The 24,106-nt window shown below is 39.5% G+C and overlaps 1 protein-coding gene across 1 annotated transcript; it reads left to right on the top strand.

Moving 5' to 3' along the window:
- Positions 1-2,960: 2,960 nt before the first annotated feature.
- LOC307166709 (GPI-linked NAD(P)(+)--arginine ADP-ribosyltransferase 1-like) lies at positions 2,961-12,862 on the top strand (the record flags this gene model as incomplete). Its single annotated transcript, XM_079885229.1, has 2 exons — positions 2,961-3,542; positions 11,448-12,862. 2 exons carry the CDS (start codon positions 2,961-2,963, stop codon positions 12,249-12,251), a joined length of 1,386 nt encoding a protein of 461 aa, XP_079741355.1. The 3' UTR covers positions 12,252-12,862.
- Positions 12,863-24,106: the final 11,244 nt, after the last annotated feature.

The following is a 24,106-nucleotide window of genomic DNA, read 5'->3' on the forward strand; positions in this document are numbered from 1 at the left end:
CATGGTGCATGTACTTTTAAATAACCATAACTTGCTCAATTTTCTACCGATTTTCAAACGGTTTGGTTTGTTATAAACGTCAGAGATGTAGCTATTATACTGCATACATATGAATAATTATGTTCAAAATGTTTAAGCATTCAGAATTATAGCCACGTTAATAACGTTTGTAAGAAACCAAACCGTTTGTAAATCCGTCCAGATTTCAGCGAGATAAGAGGATTTGTGTGCGTGCTGCTCACTCACCTTAATTCACAGAGCCCTGTCCTAAGATGGCCGCCGGTGATGCCGGAAGTGACTCCGCCTTAAGACATCTAGCCTTTATATGATATCTATGGTCAAGACGCTGCTAATGCTGTTTGCTAACAACACTGTCCCATCAGCTGATCTGCTCCAGCTGAGCTGCATTAGCTCGTTAACTCCCCTTGCTGCTCAATGGCCAAAGCTCAAACAAGGCGCCCTATTTAAAGCACATTCAGTCTGCTCATACATGCTTGCTGCTCGCTTCTGCTGCCCGCCACCTCCCCAGCTCCTCCTTATGCATAACGTGGCATTTGCTTTGTCATGTTGCTTGCTCTGTTCACAGGGGGATATTTTAGCTCTCACAGTCCTAAACTGTGTGAGCGTTCCCTAATGCTGCTGCTGCTGTCCTCTGGCTCTCTGCTATTTCATGGTGCTCATGAAAGGTCAGAGGACTCCCTGAACAGAGCCATACCGCCAAATTTCAATTCAGGAACATCAACTTGTTTGCAATCTATTCTATAAAAATTCTTTATTTTTATTGTCTGTGTGTTCTTGACTTAATGGACCTGACAGAACTATATTTTTAATGACACATCAGAGATTTCTGCTATCCACCCAAAACTTTGACGTTCATAAAAACATTGTACAAGTAATCTATAGTATTTGAGCAGTTTAATCCAAGTCTTCAGAAGAGCAGATAATTTCATATATTACAAACAGATTTCATTTACACTGTAAAAGTTAAGCAAAAAAGTTTTTTTTTTTTTTTTGAGTGTTAAAAAAACAAAAAACAGTTTTAGTCTTTCTACTTAATGTTTTAATTCAATGTGTTACGTGCTGTTGCGAAAAACAAGTGTTTACCTTTTTATGTATTTTGTTTTATTAATCATGGGCTTCTGTTGCTCTTCTGAACTACTGAAACTAGTTACTCAAGATTGTCCTCATCTGTCTTGTTATTTGATTAATAAGTGAAAAAAATACATAAATAAATAAATCACAAATCAAACATTAAAATTCAAGAAACCTTGTAATTGGATACCAACAGTACCCATAAAAGCGGTGGAATAAGCAGCCTCAAAATGAGAAGATGGCAACAGTGGGAGAGCTGAAATAAGAAACATCCCTCCTCCTTCTAAAGCAATATATATATTTTGAAAAAAAAAAAACCTCAAACACTCTTGGCCTCTGATTGGTGAGGAGACCACATAGAAAGCTGTAGTGCTGTCAAGATTCGAGTAGTTGAGGTTTCATCAAATCAATTTACGATCCATGATGATTAACCAGAAAAAAACCCAGAAGTGCTGCGACTGTCACACACACATCAGATGGACTTTGTTTTCAGTTTGCACCATTTGTCATTTACATTTATATAGCACTTTTAACAATATAGATTATTTCAAATGAGCTTTACAGTGATAATAGGACATTTTACAGAGATTGTTTTGGCTTTACAGCAGCTCTAGAATAAAGTTATTCTCCAGCTAAAGTTATTACCTTTTTTTGTTATTACCTTGTTACCTAAATGACCTTGTTTGTCTCTTGTATTTACAGTAAGTTCCTGTGTTTCAGTTCTTAGTTTCGTCTAAGAATATGTGTGGTTGTGCTTAACCTGTTTGGATCTATGTTTGCCTTTTGTATTATATATTAAATATGTTTATTTGATGACTTTCAAATTACTATCATTTGATGACTATAAGATGACTTTCATCTTCATCGTCGTGTGCCTATCTACAACCGCTAGTTTTGACAATGAAATTTGAAATCATAATATGTAATGGTACTATTGTGAGGGCAATCTGACCAATCATAACACTGCTTTTTGTCTGAAAAACACACAGGAGAGTTATATGTCAGTGTACTCAAACTTAAAATATGGTGTGCATTGACGTCTTTCTGCGGTTGAAACAACAAACCTTCTGATGTTCATTCATGTTTATTACGTGCTATAACTAGAAGAGATGATCGGTTCACATGCTGCTTAAAGTGAGGTGCTACATACAGTATAAAACCTTATTTCACTTCAATATTAACTGCTCTGTCTTATCTGTCTTATCTGTTGTGTCCTCATTGCTCTACGATGGATTTTTCACTGCGTGAGAACATGATGTTTGGCGTGAGAGCCCCATGGCTTATCAGTGACTACATGTTACTCAGAGCTGCTTCATTAATTATAATAAATGCTGCTCGATCCACACAGTCTCAGTCTCTGCATGTACTGCTTGTTTGGGTTTCCAATAAAGTGCATTCGGGGACGCATATAAAGCGCATATGCATATGTACCGTTTTATTAAAGCAATAAGGTACTCGAGTATTGTGAATAAGTCACAACTGAAGGGTGTTGTTAGGCATGACGTGAAGCGGAGTAACCGGAGTAACGATACAGCACATGCCTCCAGTACCTTATTGTTTTTTTATAAAATGGTTACCACACAATAAAAAATATTTAAGCCAAAAAATATGTATCAATGCATCTTTTATGAAGTAAAATCACTAAAAGCCTTCCTTCCGCTAGAAAAAAATAGTCCCTGACCATAAACAGCAACAGAGTGTTCCTATGCGTCATCTCATGGAGTTCAAATAGAAAAACAGACTAACTGCTCCCATACACTGTGTCATTATTTGTATGTAACATTTCCAGCACATCTACTGATATGTACACAGTGACTAAAAGTGATTTTGCCAAGTTATCAAACAATTTTTTTTTTCCAAGATTCAAGATGGCGCCGATGTGTGTGGCTAGCCGTCTGTCTGGGGGATATGTTGGTGTGTTGTTTTTACTGTGCTTAACTTGTTTTACCAAACAAATCTGTGGACTCTTGTCTTATGACCGGGACCAACTTCTGTCCATCAAGTCAACTTTGAATGATGCGCTGACAGCGGATTGTACAGGAGAGGGCCGTGATCCCCCTCCCTTCCTGGCCAGCGTCCCCAGCTATCTTTGGCACCCGGTATACGACGCGCCACGCAAAAAGCGCCGCCGTAAAAGAGGATGTCGAGGCGGCTTCGCGGTCAAATTGAAGACACTGCGGACACCCCATCTGATGTCCAGGGGATGGATATCATCGTTCCTGCAGGCAGGTGTTCATGGCCGCTTTGTCTCGCGACGCTTCTTGGAGGGACTGTGCGGCTGGATTCAACCGGTGGGGATGAGCTCTCCTGGAGTTCCCCGAAGGTTCGTGCCACCACGCTTAAAGGGGAGAGGTGTGGATCTCAAGAATCTCCGCAGCCTGCGCCATGTGAAATGCCCGGTTAAAGATTTAATACCAACCAAGCTGGCCTTGGCAAATGCCCACTCTGTGGTAAACAAAACTTTCATTTTAAATGATTTTATTATGACAAACGATCTGGACTTCTTCTTCATAACGGAAACCTGGCTTAAGGTAGGAGACTCATTACCGCTGTCTGAACTGTTGCCTGAGGGATATGTATGTATGTATAAATTCTCCTCGCCCGTCTGGTCGCGGGGGAGGACTAATGACTATATACAAAAAATCCACTCAATGCCAATCACTCACGGTCGAACCACCGAAGAGTTTTGAACTACAACTGTTTCAAATCGCAGCTATAAACCCTGTTACGGTGGCTTTAATATACCGGCCCCCAAAACCAAACAAGGCTTTCGTTCAGGAATTCTCTGATCTTTTGAGCACAATGTCTACGAATTATGACTGTTTCTTACTTCTAGTTGATTTTAATGTTCATATTTGTTGTGCAAATGATACCCTCTCAAGTGAATTTCTAAATTTGATAGAGTCGTTTGATTTAATACAATGGGTTAAAAGCCCTACCCATAAACGAGGACACATGTTAGACTTAATTTTAACCCATAACCTGCAAATAGACGATGTAAATATCTGTGAGACTAACTTTTCTGACCATATGCCAATAATCTTCAAGACTTCTACTACCATCAAACCTGTTTCCCAGGAGGACTCTAGGCGTTGGTCAAGGAGACTAAACAGCACCTCTAGCACTGACTTTGCAGCACTATTTAAAACTAAGTGCAATATTTTGATGCTGGAAACCCCGCTTCATCTTTTAAGTGTTGATGAGCATTGGACTGTACTAAACTCAACCTGCATGGATATTTTAGACGTTATTGCTCCGCTCAGACTGACAAGCAATAAAAGAAAAATAAATCCATGGTTAAATGATAACACTCGGGACCTCAGAAAGCAATGTAGGCAGAGTGAGAGGAAATGGAAAAAGAGTAAACTACAAGTCCACTATGACGTTCTTAGAGGCGCTCTATTTAGTTATCAAAAATCTGTAACCAAGGCCAAAAATACTTACTTCTCCAATATAATTAGGGCCAATAGTAATAACTCAAAACTCCTATTTTCTATTATTAACTCTGTAATGCAACCTTTAAATAACATACATCAAAAGCCCTCACTTATTTCCTGTGAGGACTTTCTTAATTTCTTCAGCCAAAAAATTGTTAATCAACGCTCCCAGATTCCTTTGGTAAATACAGATCCATCTAACTATTCTGCCTGCACTGCTAAATGGGGTGCCTTTGAACCTATTACCTTGACAATTTTGGAGGATATTGTACAAAAACTGAAACCAACTTGCTGTGCAAATGACCTGATGCCTAGTCGTTTGTTAAAGCAGACCTTTGACTGTGTAGCACTGAGTTTCGCACATTTGTTTAATAAGAGCCTGTCCAGTGGGACATATCCTCAAGAGTTTAAACATGCTGTGGTGACACCGCTGTTGAAGCGGCCAAACTTGGGCCAGGATGATATGAAAAATTACAGGCCAATCTCTCAGATTTCATTCGTTTCTAAAATTTTTGAAAAAGTTGTGTTGCAGCAACTACTATCATTTCTAAATAAAAATGTAATAGGAGAAATGTTCCAATCAGGGTTTAAAACTGCCCACAGCACAGAGTCGGCGCTACTGAAAGTGTTAAGTGACATCTTTTTGGCCTTAGACAAAGGAGATGATGTTGTTTTAGTGCTGCTTGATCTAAGCGCAGCTTTCGACATGATTGACCATGACATCCTTATTTCCCGTCTCGAACACTCAGTAGGTTTAAAAGGCACAGTTTTGAAATGGTTTCAGTCCTACTTGAGTGGTAGATGTTTTTCAGTTAACTATAATAATAGGACCTCAGGAAAAAAAAACCTTCCGTGGGGGGTCCTGCAAGGGTCTATCCTTTCTCCAATACTATTCTCATTATATTTGCTCCCTTTGGGAAGCATTTTTAGAAAGTATGGAGTGTAATTTCATTGTTACGCCGACGACACGCAAATGTATCTACCACTCAGCTCTACCAGTTCATTCGAGTCACTTTTAGAGTGTTTAAAGGACGTCAAAAACAGGATGGCTAAAAACTTTTTAATGTTAAATGAGGACAAAACAGAGGTTATTATATTTGGCCATCAAAATAAATCCGCAGAAACTATATTAGATTCAAGTCCTCTAGCATCTTACACGAAATCTACAGTCAGAGATTTAGGCTTTTTTATCGACAATAACCTAAAAATGGACAAGCAAATTAATTCTGTGGTTCGGGCTTGTTTTTACAATCTGCGTCTATTAGCTAAAACAAAACCATTTCTATCAAATACAGACTTTTAAAGAGTTATCCACACTTTTATCTTCTCAAGGCTCGACTTTTGTAATTCGTTGTATTGTGGCATCACCGCCGCATCTCTGTCTTGACTGCAATCGGTCCAAAATGCGGCGGTTGAGGCTTTTAATGAGGATAAAGAAATATGAGTCGATCACACCTGCACTGGAGTCTCTAAATTGGCTTCCAGTACAGTACAGAATAAGATACAAAATTTTACTGTTTGTATATAAATCGCTAAATAATCAGGCCCCACCATATTTGGCGAATCTCTTAACTTTGTATACCCCCTCCAGAACACTACGCTCAGAGAATCAGGAACTATTGATAGTGCCTAGAACAAAACGCCTTCATAAGGGTGACCGGGCGTTTGCGGTAACAGGGCCGAGACAGTGGAATGAGCTGCCGCTATCTATCAGGTCTGCAAAATCGCTGTCGATTTTTAAGCATTTGTGTAAATCGCATCTGATGTCGTTAGCCTATAATGAGTAGATGTGAAATTCTATATGTTATTTATTGACTGGTCTAGGTATGTTGTTATTTTTATTCCTCATTGGAATCTGTATGTAAAGCACTTTGGTTCAACTCTGGTTGTGTTTTAATAGTGCTATATAAATAAACAAACAGAAACAGAAACAGAAACAGAAGTTAGACATGATGTTGTTCCTGGAACATGTTGTACTGTAAACAACATATAATAACAGCATTCATTGGTGGACAGGTTTGCTCTCATTGGCTGCTAGGCTGTAACAACATCACTCTGTATACCTTGTCTAACCTCTCGAAAAAGGTGATGTTGTCAAACTTACCTCCGTTTATCTCTGATGAAGCGGTTTAGAGTATTTTAGCTCGTTATGGAAAATTGGTTGGGCAATTAAAATGATTCCTCTCGGTTTGAAAACCCCAGAGTTGAAACACGTCATGTCATTCAGACGTCAGGCTGTTATAATAATAAATGCTGAATTCGCAACGCTTGGTGTGTCTTGTTGAAAATATATGGTCACATTAAAACTAGGGGTGTGAACCTACACTGCTCTCACGGTTCGGTTCAATATGATACCACAATGCATCACCGAAAACCTAATCAGAGATTAAGAGTATTGGGATGGTGGGGTTGATGGATAAGTGTTTGAGTGAATGTCAATGTTGAATGTATGTTAAATGTTGTGGTAAACATGGATACTGTCATGTAAGAAACATTTCAGACTTCAGTCTGACAATAAAGTATAGAGTAAAGTAAAGTATCACGATGCACTGCATCCTCGATTTTCAATTTTACTTCACAAGTGATGTGTGCGTGTTGCCTGTTTGCCTGTTCGGGAAGTGGCAGTGACATTCCAGTTTAAGTTTCAAGGGAGTAAAGCCTGTTTATGCCAATAAGAAAATGAAATTCTGTCAAATCAATTTTGTTTTAAAGAAATGTTCATTTAAAAGCAGTGCTCATTCCTCAGTGTATTATGTGATTAGATGCAGGAACCATGGGCACATATCCAGGCCGGGTCTCAGATTTGCTGAGAGTTAGCCAGCCCGAATTCCAGGCACGATTTGTTGACCGAAAATGCGTGCAAGTCCCTACCCTCTAGAGAGAGACCAAACAAGCAGGAGAACTGTTTCTCTGAAACAGGATTTTTAACTCACTGCCTGCAGGGCTCAAGGGAGGTCTCTGCAGTGCCAGATATAAGTCCCAAGAGGGTAAAGAGCTGGTTCTGTCTCCTTGCTCCCCTCAGTAACCTGACAATCAAGTCGTGCTTCCCACGGATTTGTATCCACTGCATCATAATGTGCGTCAATACAACAACAACATTTTGAGGTGGAGGAGACAGCCCTCGGTCCAACCCATCAGCAGGAAAGAAGCACTGAAGTGATTGAACACCTTCGGGATCTCCACACAGAGAGAAGACTCAATTCAACGAATAGGTTCCACTTCTAAGGGGGAGCGTGCCTCATTTTGAGAGGGTGCTCTCACAGAAGTTTTTTTTTTTTTTACCTAAAACCACGTAAACACATTGCATTTACCCAAATATACAAAATAATGTTCTTTTTAGAACCATCATATGACCCCTTTAACAATACAGACTGTTTCAAAGCAGCTTTACAGTGATAATAGGAAATTATAGTGCACATCGGCCCAATTGGAAAGTGCCAACATTATTAAAACATACTAGAACAGATACTGAGAAATACTTTACAGTGAGCCTATAATGAGCCACGTGAGACATTTTAAATCTATACATAAATGTTAATATAAATAAATATGAATACAGTTTGACAGAGACTTTTTTTCATTGTCGGTTTTTGTACATATTAAAACTGTAACATGTCAATGATCTAATTACATAATCACAGTGAATGCAGTTTTAAAATCAGACTATATATATATGGACATATTATGGTGCTGTATTTATTAAGGTGTATTGGTTGATGAAATTGAGTGTCATTGGTGTTTGTTTTTTTATTATTGATGTTTTGTCCATGTCATATTGCAAGAACAGTATTAAGGCCCGTTCACACCAAGAATGATAACTACAAAGATAACGATAAAGATATAGTTCTTAAAATTGTTCTAAATAAAGAATAGCTGAGTTCACTTCACAGTTTTAATGATAACGGCACAGAGAAACAATATTGTTGGAATTACTTTCAGAACTATTTTCTCCAGCTGATAAACGTGTTTTGGATATTGATGTTGATATTGCTATTCAAAAGAAACCATTATCAAATAAATGTTATTTTGCTTGCTTTTAAGTTAATGCCATATAAAGATGTTTGAATACTGCTTGGAAAGAACCTGCAATACTTGAAACTTGTATTTGACTTCCACTTTTTGAAGAAGAAGAAGAAGAAGAAGAACTGGGCGAGATGGGCAAAAGTTGTGAAAGTTAGTTTCCTGAACTTAATGTTTCTTAACCAACCATGAGGGGGAAGAGAACCTTTTTGAAACCATCAGACAGACGAAGACTACAGTGAAGAAGAGCAAGAGTGCTTGAAGAAGACAACAATGTAAATGACAGAAGAAGGACGGTTTGTATAACTACAAACTGAACCTCAAAAAAGAAGCAGCACAAGTGAGTCTCCGTCACTTCTGAAAGTCTTCAACCTGCGGGCGGGGGAATATTATGAGTGAGCTGATTCAACTGATGCACATCCTTCAAAATGACAATAATGTATAGCTATAGGATATAACAATGACAAATCATGCATTCAGTTAACATCCAACAGTCATCTGCTAATACACAGAGTATGTGTCTTGAGACATCTCAAGATCAAATAAGACATTCATGTTCATTTCCAGTCACAATCCTGCCTCCCACTCTCCCACCCAGACCAATACTGTGTTTGTTTGTTTTAGTTTTTCCTGAAAGTTATGCAATTTACTGGAAAGAGAAAGTAGACATATGATGTCTCAGTAACATGCAGATCCTGATTGGCTGGCATACATCTTACGTCACATGAGTACACATATATAAGCCCACAATGTCGTGGTAAAAGAATACAGCAAAATAATTCAAGAAAACAAGACACATCTCTTATAAACTATCCAGCAGAAAAACTGTTTGCTGTTTGGAACACAGATTTCCTCAGGTTTGACTTTTTCACATTTACATTTACATTTATTTGTTATTTCACTTTTACTAAAACCCATGTAAAATTTTTTATTGATTCATGCACGTTCTGTGAATGTTAGTACTGTTGAACAATCCCAGAACATTTTTTATTTTTTTTGGTTATTAAGAATGTAGCCTGTGTTTTATGTTGTGCATGTGTGTTTCACAGCATGTGTCTTATAGGCAGATTAGTGATTGTAAATTGCTCAATGTGGAAGTGCTGAACGTGCTTTAATGCATTAGACAGTAACATTGGAGGATACACCTCATCTAAGCAGCCCCTCTTGATAATCTCTGTGGTTGGTTAAGAAACATTAAGTTCAAGAACCTAAATTTCAAAACTTTTGCTTATCTCATCATGCTCTACAAAGAAGAGGAAGTCAAATACAGTTGTTTCTACATTATCTCCATTTTAAGAAATGTTCTTTCCAAGCATTATTTAAGCATTGCATTTCAACCCAAGGTCCATACCAGCCTGGTCTCATTGTTAATACGTACGTAATAGTATGTCATTTTCAAAGATAGAAAATGTACTTTATGTACGTTTGTATAGATATGGACGTATGATATGAAACGTATGACCCACATAGCAACATTGTTTCGGCCCAGGTCCGGCACTTGTGGAAAGATGATCTGGCCCGCATGCAGCGTGGAATGACGGCCCTTGGGCGGACCGCTCCTGTTTGCCAGATCTGGGCCACAAGCAGGCCATAGCAATGCCACATGCCAGCCAAGAGCAAAGAAATAAACCAGAACTGGAGCTCATCTGAGCCACAAAACCTGTGTATATTAAATATGGAGTCATCTCAGCCTTAATAAGCCTGTTTAACAAGCAGAATCACTGAAGGAAAGAAGAGGACAGAAAAAGAGACGAGCAGAAACACAAGAACTACAACTGACTTCAGACACAGCCTTAGATGAAATCATATGTTTATGTTTTATACTGCTGTTGTCGCCAGACTGGATGACTTTTCTGATCTTCTCTCATCAATGTTCCTGAGCAACTGAAGAACCTTACAAATTTTTTTTACCATATTCCAAGGTAATTTACATTTACATTTACATTTAATCATTTAGCAGACACTTTTATCTAGATTGACTTACAAATGAGAAGAGCAATATAAGCAATCAAACTAACAGTAGGACATTCAGACTCAGTTACAGTACATGTAGCAACGTTTCTATATATATACTAATTACAAAAAGTTAGGGATATGCGATTTTCAGGTGAAATTTCAGAATGCCCCTAAAATGCAACCTTTGCACGTGAACTTAATTTAGCATTTCTACTTAAATGCCCTACTTTCATGATATAATATCACTGTAGCATGAACTTTTTTAATTTTCTATAAATTTCACACGAAACGAAAGTCGAATATCCCTAACCTTTTGTGAGTGGTGTATATAATAGATATAGAATAGTAAGTGTTAATGGGTCAAGTGTTAACAAAAGAGATGCGTCTTCAGCAGTTTCTTGACAATGGCTAAAACATTAGCAGCTCAGTTTGAGTTAGGCAGGTCATTCCACCAGCTTGGAAAAGTCAAGTGATATTGTGCCTTTTTGGGATGACACCACAAGGCACCGTTCACTTGCAGAATGCAAGCCTCTGGATGGCAAGAGGGTATTTTAAAAGATTTCAAGGGATTAAATGTATTATTCTTGTTTTATAAATTCACTGATTAATTCCTTCATTCATTATTTTCAAATGGTTTGCTATCTAGCAGAACATTCCAAGGACACCAGGGTAAAACTTTATTGTGTAACATTTTTAGTGTGTAAATCTGTACATATTCCTCTTGGAGATTTTGTGAAATACTGTTCTCATTGTCTTTCATCATCCGCCCTCCACTAGATCTACTAGATCATCTGAAGGATTTGACTGAATCAAAATGCTGCTCATCATTGAAGCTCTTCTTCTCATTTTAGCTGCTCTAGGACAGGTAAGCTTGTGTTCTAGTTTGAATATTACAGACATGAATGCTGATGATGTGATCATTATGATTCATGTTTTTTGCAGGATCACAGAGCTGCTGCTGCTGCTGTTGAAGGACAGATATATCCATTAGATATGGCACCGAATTCAGTTGATGATCAATATATGGCCTGTGGAAAAAAAATGGCATATTTGGTGAGGAATAAATATCTAAAGAAGGAAATCAATAACTCAGCTGAATTTGAAAAGGCTTGGCAAGAAGGTGAAATGAATGCCAGAGCGCCAGAAGATAAACTGACAAAGAATCATTCTATTGCCTTGTATGTGTACACTAACCTTAATTCTAGCATATATAGCAATTTTGATACGGCTGTTTATAATGGTAAACAAAACTACAGAAACCGGACATTCAAATGGTATTCACTTCAATTTTTGATAACAGATGCAATACAGATATTGACTAAAAAACAAAAGGAATGCAAGTCAACATATCGTGGTACAAAAGCTGAATTTGATAAGAATGTCACAGGCACAGAGATTCGTTTCGGCTCGTTTGCTTCATCCTCTCTTGATCGTAAAGTAGCACAGGGTTTTGGAACTAAATCTTGTTTTGAAATCAAAACTTGCAACGGTGTTAATGTGATCAAATACTCCAAGTATCCTGAACAGAAAGAGGTGCTGATTCCTCCATATGAGACGTTTAAAGTCACTGCTGTCAAGACAAGACAAGACCAGAAAAATCTCTGGTGTGAGACTGTGTACAAGTTGGAAAGCTCTGGAAAAAGAAGTGAGCTGAATTGTTCAGTGGCTTTCCGGAAATCAACTATATCTAAATGCAGATGCTCAAAGGCAAAGGGCCTTTGCATAATGTATAGAATATCACGGTAAAGCGACTCTGAAACTACAATCTGTATTGTATAAATAAATATCTAAAAGTACTATACATAAAAGTGACAATAATGTCTCCAAGCAATCAGTATGAGGGCTTTTTCTAGGTTGGAACAAAACTGACAGGATAACAATTGAGCGAACTCAATCCCACTGAAGGAGAAATTCACATTAGGCAGAAAATTGGTCAAAATTTGTATTCCCTGTTATTTGATCCCATGATCCTGGCATTACTAAAGCCCTGCTGTACTAAACTAAAGTAATACTTCAAAATGTATGCTGAGTGCTCTAAATTTACATCCTTACATTGTTTACTTCACTTCCACACTTAATTACCCACATTTTTTTTTTTATTCTTCGAAAATAATTTGATTATGTAATTGTGACGTGAATGATTTAAAGATCTGTATTGATTTCTGTTTTTTTTTTTTCTATTACTGTATTATCTTATGTTGTGTGCTGTATTGTCTTCACAAGTAAGTAAGTTAGATATAAGCGAATGATAATGTTTTGTAGCAGTTTCCATTGCTTTTGCTTTGCTTGAATAACATATGTTGAATTTGTGCTAGTCAGATGAAGATTATTCAATAAACACAATAAATGCTCATTTTTATTATAACTTGGTCTCCTGAATCATGCTCTGTCTGCATCAGTTAGTTGGAAAGAGTTAAGCTTGTTCACACTGTATGATTTTGGCCAATATTTGGGCAACTTTTGTGAATCCTAAACGATTCTTTTTATCCAAGGCAAAAATCTCAAGTCTTCCATCACTAGTTTGACATGTTCGCCGAAAGCTGATTAATGACCATTGTGATCAAGTTTTGCCTTCGACGAAATTCTGGCAGTGTCAGAAGTTTTGAGACACAGTCCTGCAGTGTGACTTCTTTGACAAACATCAAATCAAAAACCAATAGGAGCACAGAATCTGAAGACGCAACTTTAATGAGACAACAGCAAAACACCACTTGCTCCACATACACAAAAACTGGTGACAAGTACACACCGACGCGTTGTGGCTTACAAGCCTTCGTCAGGATGGCCACCCTATAATAATACACCCTGACGAAGGCTTGTTAGCCACAACGCGTCAGTGTGTACTTGTCACCAGTTTTTAAATTATAACGCCATGATGAAATTAAAGGCTTTTTAACTTTTTTTTCTTATTATACTTATTATCTTATTATTCTTAATTTATTTATCTTTTTTTACTTAGTATATCAAATTTTAAAACATGCCCTATAGGCGGGGGACTCTGTAAAGTGAGAAGCATGTTAAAACATGTTCATTTGACAGTTTAAAACTTAGTCTTATCTAAAAAATTATCTAAAAAGATAAACTCAAATATTGTTTCAATAAAAGCCATTTCTTTACTGTAGTTGTTAAAAAATGTATAAAGCTCATGAGAATGAACAAACAACACAACAAAGTCAGCAAAAACAATATCAATAAACAAAGCAATAAACACATATCTTATCCTTTAGAGTTGGTTTACAGTATTAGAGGCCATTCACCAAAGTTGCATTGACATTGATATTATATTGTATCTGTACATTTTCTTATTATTCTGCTCTCTTTGCCACTGACAGGCGACAGTACGGAAACATGTTATGAAATTTGGCAGTTATAAGGGCAGTTTCTGAAAAATAATCTAACCAAATTTATTAGTCACTCAAACCCACACACACACACACACAAACACACACAAACACACTGCACAGGTCAAATAGACCTATATTCAGTCTGTCCAATGGTTGATACAACACAGTATCCCACCGGTCACAATTGTGACCGATCATAAAACACACTTTTCCATGAAAATTTCTAAAAATTATGACTGATTGTTTCAAAGGGATACTAATGACACATGATTTGGATATTTTTGTGTCTGGGAAAAATTTGGGATTAAAGCTAGGGTAGGTAATCCTGTTCAGAAAAAAAAAAAACATTCCAAATTTGTTTAAACTGTCTTTATATACCAATACATAATTAAAATGTAAGTACTCTGAAAAAGAAAGTATAAAAATCGAGTGTCTGTAGACCTCTCACGACTGTTGTAAACACAGGTCATTATTTCCATTCACTCCACCCCCTCCCTTCTGGGCTCCTTCCAAAGCCACGCCCCCAAAACACATGAACGCGCGACGCCAAACGCTCAGGCTCAGCTGAAGACGCATTTATTATTTACCTGAGACGAGCGGAGAGGAAGGAGCGCAGTGCATGCAGTGACATCATGTCAGAATCACATGTAATAAAATACCTAACTTTATCACTATGAATATAAACAAATATGATGGCTTTTAGTACTCACTATCAAGCTAGCATATCGATACTGGTAAAGTTTAAAATATATTTTGTTTGATTCGGTAACGAGCTATATATATTTAGGCTATAGGTAACGAGCTATATTTATAAGGCAAAGCTAGGTTGCATTGATACACGTTTTTCCATTACCATCAGTTACACTGTGATGAAGGTGAATTTCGTGTAAGAGTCATAACATATACGGTGTTTTGCATGTAAGAGTTTCCATGATGAAAACATTGTTGACTCTGATGAGGACTAACGTTACACTCCGGTGACAAGTACCGCATCGTCGGTTCGAGGACAGGTCCACTCCGGGGTCGAGGGCGAAGCAGAGGAGGTCGTTCAAGAGTGCGGGCAGGCAGGGGCGCGGGAAGAGGTTTTAGGTTGGGGGTGCTGATTTTTTTTGGGGGGGGGGGTCACCACTTTTGCGTCACCACTTTTGCGTCACCACTTTTGAATAAGAAACAATATCAAGACTATAAAACCGGCTACGGCCCGCGATGCCGTCGCCTCTGAGGATGAAGCGGAAGTGGACGCGCTTCTGGACAGCTGCTCTCTTCTGGCGTCAGACAGCGAAGAGTGGTCCGGTTCACTCCGCTCCGCCTCGTCTTCAAGAGAGTCTGGCAGGACCCATACCGGTGTGGACGCCGAGCTTCTCCGCCTCCTCACGAAGGCAGTCGAGCGCTTAGGCCTCGAGTGGTCCCCGCCTGCGGTGCCTCCACCGAACAGGCTCGATGGATGCTTCCTGCCCAACCGCCGCCAGTCTACATCGTCCAGACCAGCGCCTTTTCTGCCCGAGCTCCACGAGGAACTCTCCAAAGCGTGGAACGCTCCGGTTTCGGCCAGGCTCCGCTCTTCAGCTTCAGCTACTCTCTCCCGAGTGGACAAAGCCGCGGAGAAGGGATACAACGACATCCCTCCGGTCGAACAGGCGGTCACAGGCGGTCGCCCTGCGCGCTCTAAAAGAACGCCTTTTGGTCTGGGCTCAGGGCTCGCGGCGCTCGCTGAGAGCCGCGCACGTGCCCGGGCACCTGAACGACGGCCCGGACAAACTGTCCAGGGACAATGTTCCCCCAGGGGAATAGGCGTTACACAGCCAGACGATACAGACGTTGTAGCTCCGCTTCGGCGAAGCGAAATTGGACCTTTTTGCCACAAGCGAGAACGCTCAGTGCAAAAGGTTCTTTTCGAAGAGCGAGGACGCACTGGCCCAGGCTTGGCCCAGTGTCCCGTTGTACGCTTTCCCCCCGATCTCAATGCTGCCTCAGGTATTAGCGAAGATCAGGGAAACGCGCTGCGCAGTGCTCCTCATAGCCCCGCACTGGGAGAACCAACCCTGGTTCCTGGAGCTGGTGAACATGTCAGACACAGCCCCGTGGCCGATTCCGGTGAGGAGAGACCTTCTCTCTCAAGCCTGAGGGTCAATTCTGCATCCCCATCCAGAGCACTGGTCTCTGCATGCGTGGGTAATCAACGAATATTCGTTGATCTGCCAGAAGGGGTAGTTAACACGATCTCGCAGTCCAGAGCCCCCTCGACGAGGCGGCTCTATGCGTCTAAATGGTCAGTGTTTAATAAATGGTGTACAGGGAAGAGTTTGAACTCTCAGTCCTGTGAGGTTCCACAGGTTCTGAACTTCCTCCAAGAGCTCTTGGACACGGGCAGGTCCCCCTCCACACTCAAGGTATATGTTGCGGCGATTGCTTCATTCGCCGACTCGGCGCTCGGCCGCGCACTTGGAAGAAACAAACTCGTTACCCGTTTCCTGCGAGGCGCCAGGAGGCTGAACCCTCCGCGGCCACCTTCGGTTCCGATATGGGATCTGTCTTTGGTCCTGGAGGCCCTTAAAGCTTTTCCCTTCGAGCCGCTAGACTCTGTGGGTCTCAAATACCTCACTTTCAAAACCGTTTTTCTGCTGGCCCTCGCCTCAGTAAAACGCGTGGGTGACTTACATGCGCTATCAGTTAGCGCGTCGTGTCTCGAGTTTGGACCTAACGACTCGTTAGTCATTCTCAAACCCAGACATGGCTATGTCCCTAAAGTGTTGGGTACTCCTTTCAGAGCACAGGTTATCTCCCTCTCAGCCCTGCCGCCGGCAGCCAGCGAGGTCGATAATAACCTCCTTTGCCCTGTCAGGGCGTTAAGGCTTTATATTACGCGCTCTACAGCCTTCAGGCTCTCAGAGCAGCTCTTTGTTTCGTTTGGTGGGCGCACCAAGGGTCTCGCCGCCTCGAAACAGACGTTATCCAGATGGATAGTGGATGCTATCGCGACAGCATACTTGTCCAAAGACCTGCAGTGCCCTCTGGGCATACGGGCTCATTCCACCAGAGGCGTTGCCTCATCGTGGGCATGGTCCAGTGGGATTTCCATTTATGACATTTGTACGGCAGCAGGCTGGGCCTCCCCGTCTACATTTGTTAGGTTTTATAACCTGGAAGTTCCCGCCCTGCAGGCTAAACTTCTTGCAGTCTAAAATCATGTTCATGCCCTGCTCTTCGCAGGCTGGATATTAGATTTGACTCTTCTGGTCAAGCCGCACTTTCAGGGAAAGCTCTTATATACAGACCGGCTGCGCCGCTCTGTTTCTCCCTATGGGTGCTTATGTACATGTGTTGGCCCGCATTGCTGGCCACCCCTCTCCCCACTCTTCACTCCCCGGGTCCCCTCCCCCTGGAGTTGTGTGTGGATGCATGGCGCGCACGGCGTTGACAAAGGGTTCCCGTAGCGTAAGTTCCTTACGCAATACGAGAGAACCTCTCGTAAGAGAACGATACTTGGTTACTCACGTAACCTCGGTTCTCTCTAGCTCTGCTGTGCCGCCTGCTGCACTGCGTTGACAAATTATGAAAAATTAAGGATAATTTTTTGGCTTCAGTATCTCGAGAAAAGATGACTTTTCCCGTAGCGTAAGTTCCTTACGCAATACTCGTTCCCTCTCTAGAGAGAACCGAGGTTACGTGAGTAACCAAGTATCGATATCTTTATTAGTCCCCAAGGGGGCAATTCAGTTCTACAGCCAACCCATCCAATAAGGTTAAAGTTCAAATTATTAACACACAATAAATATAGAATGTAAAGTTAAAAAAAATGTATACAAAAACAACCACACCCAAATACACACACACAGCACAACACACACATTCACCTGCCAGTGACAGAACAAAGCAATGGAATACAGAGCCATTTTATATAGTTATGAATTATCATTATTATCATTATTATTAGTATTCTTTTAGAATGTGCTGCATATGAAAGGGAGAGACAACAGTTAAGTCAAGAGTTACGATGGATGGGAGTTGATACAATTTCAAAATAAGTATTGTTAGGAAATGGGTCAAGACAATCAAGAATTCATGAATTAATATTTAAATATCTAAATAAAACAGGAATAATAAATAGATTTTTTTTTTTTTTTTTTTTCAAAGCCAAGTATACTCCACACTCCAGATCAGTAGGTGGCTGAAATGCACCATTTATGTTGGTCTGCCAATCCGCCATTAAACACCAGAAGAAGAAAAAGAAAAGTTTCAGCGTCGAGTCTTCTGAGGTGAGGAGAGCAGTTCACGGTATTTCTCACATTTACACAACCACCACACACACTTTATACAGTTTGATTAAGCGACAGGCTCATTTCTGTATTGTTTTCATCGATCACAGCGATACTTGTGCGTCTTTTCTGGCGTCTTCCTTCTGAAATAAACATTTAGTGCAGCAGCAGCGAGCATGAGGAGAATATGTTGAGTTCATTCAGACCTGAGCGATGTTGAGTTCGTTTGTGTGATTGTCTCGATGTTTGGTGTGAGAACTGTTACTGAATGTCGAGTCGAGAGTTAAAGTTTGAGATCTGTGAGAGGAATTGATGTGAATTGATCTCTTACTTTACGTTGAGCCTATAATGAGCCACGTGAGACATTAAATCAACTCTTAAATGTTAATATTATAAATGAATAGCGCTTTACTCTTTGAACAATATTGCTTTGTGATGCTCTTTATTTTTAAACGTTTTATGACCAGTTTCAGCGCACATAAAATGTAATATTTAACAATTTAAGTACTTCGTGATTGTCATAAAATGTAACTATTCAAATGTACATATTATGCTTCTGTAATTATTTATCTGTAGAGCAGTTTAACAGGCTTTTATCATGTATCCTGACTCAAATAATGTGTTTCTAACAGCAAACACTCAGAATAAAGTGAGATGATCTGCTGATGATCCTGAATGGCTTGTTGAATGAGTGTTGATAGTCTGAGGCTCATCAATATTAACAGATCTGCTGAAAACACTCTTTATTTCATGACAATAGTTCCTTTTTTCACCTCATTTATTATGCTGATGTCTTCAGATCTCCTGTAAATTGACACTTAAAGGAACCGTATGTAGGATTGTGGCCAAAACTGGTACTGCAATCACTTTAAAAATACTGTAGAGCGGTGTATCCCCTCCCCCTACCCCCTGACTCGAGGTTGCCAGATAAGTTGCAGGATTCAGCAGAAACGTAGGCTGCTTCAATGGTCATACAGGTCAACTTGAAGCATGAGTAACTTAGTCCACGATATACTGTACGTGAAGAACGAATGACGAATATTTTTTTCTGAGGTAAAGTTAGGCTTCTGTCTCAATTACGTTTCAAATTGCCATAATGGGCGTGCTAATGTTGTTTTCCTCAGCGTCTCAGCATAATGACAGAGAAACGGGCTCCTATAATGCATTGCTAATGTTAGCATACGTCCATGTGAGCTAATGTTACGTTACTTTGCACGAACATGCATAACTTTGTTCGACTGTCATGAATATATGAAATGTCCATTGACATCAAGTAAAAGTTGGCCAAGCAAGAATAGAGTTGGCCAAGACTAGAGTTAGGGTAGGTTAGAGCAAAGCTGGCAACCCGGATCCCAAAACACTACTGACTTCGTGAGTGGTAGATAGATGGAGGGAGGCGCGTCAGGCCAAAACACAAAATGACAACATCAACATCAGTTGAGGGCTGCAAGTCCACTTTTTAAATGACAATATTCTAGCCATACTACTGTTGTCAGTGATATAAGTATTTGAAATGAACATGATTTCTTAACCCTCTGAGGTCTGAGCTGTTTTCTGGGCCCTGGAGGTGTTCTGACATGCTCTGACATTTCTGGTTATTTCTGTTACTTGTGACATTTTCATGGCTAAAGTCTAATTACACTGTATTCAGCACAAACTGCTACAATAATATATCAGCAGCATGTATGTAAAAGTTTGTAGATTTGAGATAATGACATTTATGCATGGTTTTTGAAAATACAAAAAAAAAATTCTCACTGAAATAAGGCCATGAAACCCATACTGATTATTTCTTCACACGACTTTTGAAAATTGTATGACATAGACTAGAATATTTGCTGCAAAACTATGTGAAAATCACCCTGACTGCTCATTCAGATAAGACAATATATTGTCGTGTTTTGTGTGAAAAAGCTTTATGCTTTTAGAGCTCATTAATATGTAAGCTTTTCACACCTGAGAAAGACAAAGAACCTCCCCTAACGGCCCTATTAGGAGCTATCAGGCCCCTATCATTCTGAGCAACCTTGCACAATACTGTAAATGAGGAGATTTAAAAAAGAATGGCTTTTACATTGTTTGGATATATTTACAACACAACATAATCCAAAGATACACAACAAATGCCAAAAAAGCACTTCAAAGACAGAGACCTTTCCTAAAAACATTGTACATACCTTTCATTTCCAAGATTTTCACTTTACCATGTTCACGTACTGAGACTCATGTGAATGTTGAAGTCCTCAGTGGCATCTGGGCCCTGAAAAAAAAAAGTGAACATACTGATATCAAGAGAAAGGCCTGCACGATTTTGGAAATAAATATTAGATTTTTCTGGTTAAAATTCCTTTTTAAAATTCACAGAATACACACACACACGTTTCCAACGATATATAATATAATGAACACCAGGTTTGTTGTGCCTTGTAGGCATAAGGTATATGCGCAGTGCTGATAAAATAATAATAACAATAAATAACCTATAACAGCCTATAAATCTTCCAAAAGATTTCAGTAACAACTAAGCTAGAGAAAAATACATTGATTATCATGTTACTTTAAATGTTTCAATCCTTTATGATGATATGAAATGAGATAATAAAAACATGAAGCCGTTTGGTGCGTTTTGCTTTCATACAAAATATGATACATTTAAACGCGATCGCTTGCAAAATATGATACATTCAAACGCGATCGCTTGCAAAATATGATACATTCAAACGCGATCACTATTCAAAATATGATACATTCAAACGCGATCACTATTCAAAATATGATACATTCAAACGCGATCACGCTCAAATATAAAACATTATGGTTACCATAAACATATCTATGTTTGAGCAGATTTCCACAAACACAGTAAACACGGGTCTAAATATTATAATATTCCCCATATATCTAGCAACAGTTCAACTGCAACGTGACATTTGCAACAATAACAAACTAGGCTATGTAAGAATTTCTTACCTTACATCTTTCTTGTCTTCAAATCGCGTTCTTCTGAGGTAGCCTAAATCCAATGTAAGCTCAGGCACGTCTTTCAAACTCGACGAAAAGTGAAGTGAAGTGTTTTGGTGTTTTGTTGTTGAGGTAACGAGCGCATTCGCGTTCCATGTGGAGATTTGCATGTGAATATCTTTTGCGTGAGTAGGCGTGGCCAAATTAACTGTAATGAGCAAGCGTTTGAGAAGCTGGACATCTTGTTGGTTTTATACAAATTACTTAAAGAGAGAATATTTGTTTTCGTTTTGAATCTGATTATTTAAAAGTACACACTTAAATGTTTATAAAGGTATATGGCTCATAAATGTGTGACAAGTATTCACTGAGTTTTGTTTCAGTTTATAGACGTGCTCAAGAAAAAAAAGTTCACCGCGACGGAGAGGCAGAACGCACACCCTGTTTATTTTTTTTATTTTACAAATAATTTGTTGAGCAATGTTTTGATTTGATTGTAAGTGGACACATACAAAAGTAGAAATATCACAGATTCTTTTTTTATATTTCTTTTTTCTGTATGACCATAAAGGACGGAGTAATTTAAGTTTATAGTGCTACAATGTGGAGAAAATTGTACCCCCCTCAGAGGGTTAATGTCTAGTGACACATCAGGGCCATTTTATGATTAATTGAAATAGATTTCTTACATACAGCTCCTTTAAAGCTCATTTCATTGGTGTCAGCAGACTGAGGGGATTTGCTGGTTACTATATGTACATTTATTTCTGTGTTTATGATGTTTAACTGTTTTTCTTACCATTATTCATATTTGGAAGAATTTAAATTAGTTATATTCTTTTATTTATTTTTATATACCTGTATTTTAATGAAAAAACAGAATAATGTTAAGATTAGCAATACAAATAATGAATGGATTGTTATTTCTCACAGGGTTATTCGCTTGAGCTTGTGTTTCTGGTGTCCCACTTTCACATGCGAATGAATGGAAGTAAGTGCAAGGAAAAGTCTAGTGTGAACGGCCATTAATAATTCAAAACGTTTTTAGTAAAATAAATATCAATCTCAAAGTTGGTGTCAACATATGGCAACAATGGGATTTGTCCCTGGATTCAGATTCGATAATGTTTTAAAAATGATAATTGGAAGAAAAATGTCCCTCATTCAAGGAAATTTTCAAGTGTCAGTTAGTATAAAAACAAACTCAGTAACTGATATATTTTTCTCCTCCCACAGCAATTCTCCAATAAATGCTGTAAATTCCCATCAGCTACAAGTGAAGACGAGCATCAGAGCATCAGGAAGAGCTGAAATCTGCAAAGACTGAGTTTATTAAAGAGGACAGTGAGAACATGAGTGATCCAGAACCCTGCAGAATGAAACACACTGAAGATCCTGAAGAACAAAGAGGTTGGTGTTTATTCTTCATTCATTCATGATGCTGAGGAACATTCATGTTAGAAACATTCAAGCACTTCATCACATTTAGGTAAACAGTTTAACTATGAAACGGTACAGAATGTTCTTGGTTTCCTCAACAAATGGTCAGTAAAGGGAGGTTTGAGAAATTTTTATATTGATTATCAACATAATATTTTAACTGATAAATAATCAATTTATAAAAAGGCAGCAAATTATCATAATATTTAAAACAGTTGTCTACTTTCTACTATTACTTTAGGGCTCACTTTCATGTCCTTTCAATTTGTATTTCTTTCAGTGTATTATTTTGATGTACTGAATTTTATTTAATACATTTTTATTTCATGTCAGACCCGATGGAAGAGAGCGAGGAGAGAGAAGAACTGAGTGAAGTGAAGGAGGAACATCATGTCAAACCTGGAGAAAAACCTTTGAGTCGTTCAAAGACTAAAAAGACATTTTTAAAGAAAAGAAGAGCCAAGAAATCTTTCACCTGCACTCAGTGTGGAAAGAGTTTCACAAGCAAATATGGTCTTGATGTTCACATGATGATCCACACCGGAGAGAAGCCGTTCTCATGTGATCAGTGTGGAAAGAGATTTGCTGTTAAAAGTACACTGAAGCTACACATGAGAGTTCACACTGGAGAGAAACCGTTTAAGTGTGATAAATGTGGGAAAGATTTCAGTCGATCATCATCCCTTAAATTACACATGATGATCCACACCGGAGAGAAGCCGTTCACATGTGATCAGTGCGGGAAAACATTTATTTGTGTATCAGAGCTAAAGAAACACTTGACAGTTCATACGAAGGAGAAGCCACATTCATGTTCTGTGTGTGGAAAGAGTTTTTCACAGCGTCAAACTTTACATAGACACGAGAAAACGTCTCGGGTTACGTATGTAACCCTTGTTCCCTGAGAAAGGGAACGAGACACTGCGTCGGTGACGACACTAGGGGAACGCCCTTCAGCGTAGCGCGTCTGAATTTATGAATGAAACTCAGTCCAATCCTATTGGCGTTGCGTGATGACGTAGTGTGTGACGGCATATACGGATGTGTACAAAAGCACGCCGGCACACAGAAATGTCAGCTTTTGCTATGAAGCAAGTGCTCCAGGCGGGGTGAGGTGTGGCGAACCGACGCAGTGTCTCGTTCCCTTTCTCAGGGAACAAGGGTTACATACGTAACCCGAGACGTTCCCTTTCGAGGGAACTCGAACTGCGTCGGTGACGACACTAGGGGAACGAGATACCCACTATACCACAACGAACCCCGCTCATCCTAGTGTGAAGCTGTCTTCAGGCACAACTTAGGACGAAAGCACTCGTGCACCGGGTGTAGAGGGAAGGTCCAGACTGTAAAACCTCATGAATGTGTGCGGAGTGGCCCAGCCAGCCGCCTCACATATGTCCTGGATAGGAGTCCCTGAAAGGAGGGCTTTGGAGGACGCCATGCCTCTAGTAGAGTGAGCCCTCACGGCCATAGGTGAAGGCAGATTGCGCACCTGATAGGCCAGGGAAATAGTCTGAACAATCCAGTTGCTGATGGTTTGCTTAGAGGCGGGAAGCCCTTTCTTGGGGGACCCGAAACACACCAGCAACTGGTCCGCCTT

Source organism: Squalius cephalus, assembly GCF_949319135.1.
Source record: "Squalius cephalus genome assembly, chromosome: 1".
In the NCBI taxonomy this organism is placed as follows: domain Eukaryota; kingdom Metazoa; phylum Chordata; class Actinopteri; order Cypriniformes; family Leuciscidae; genus Squalius; species Squalius cephalus.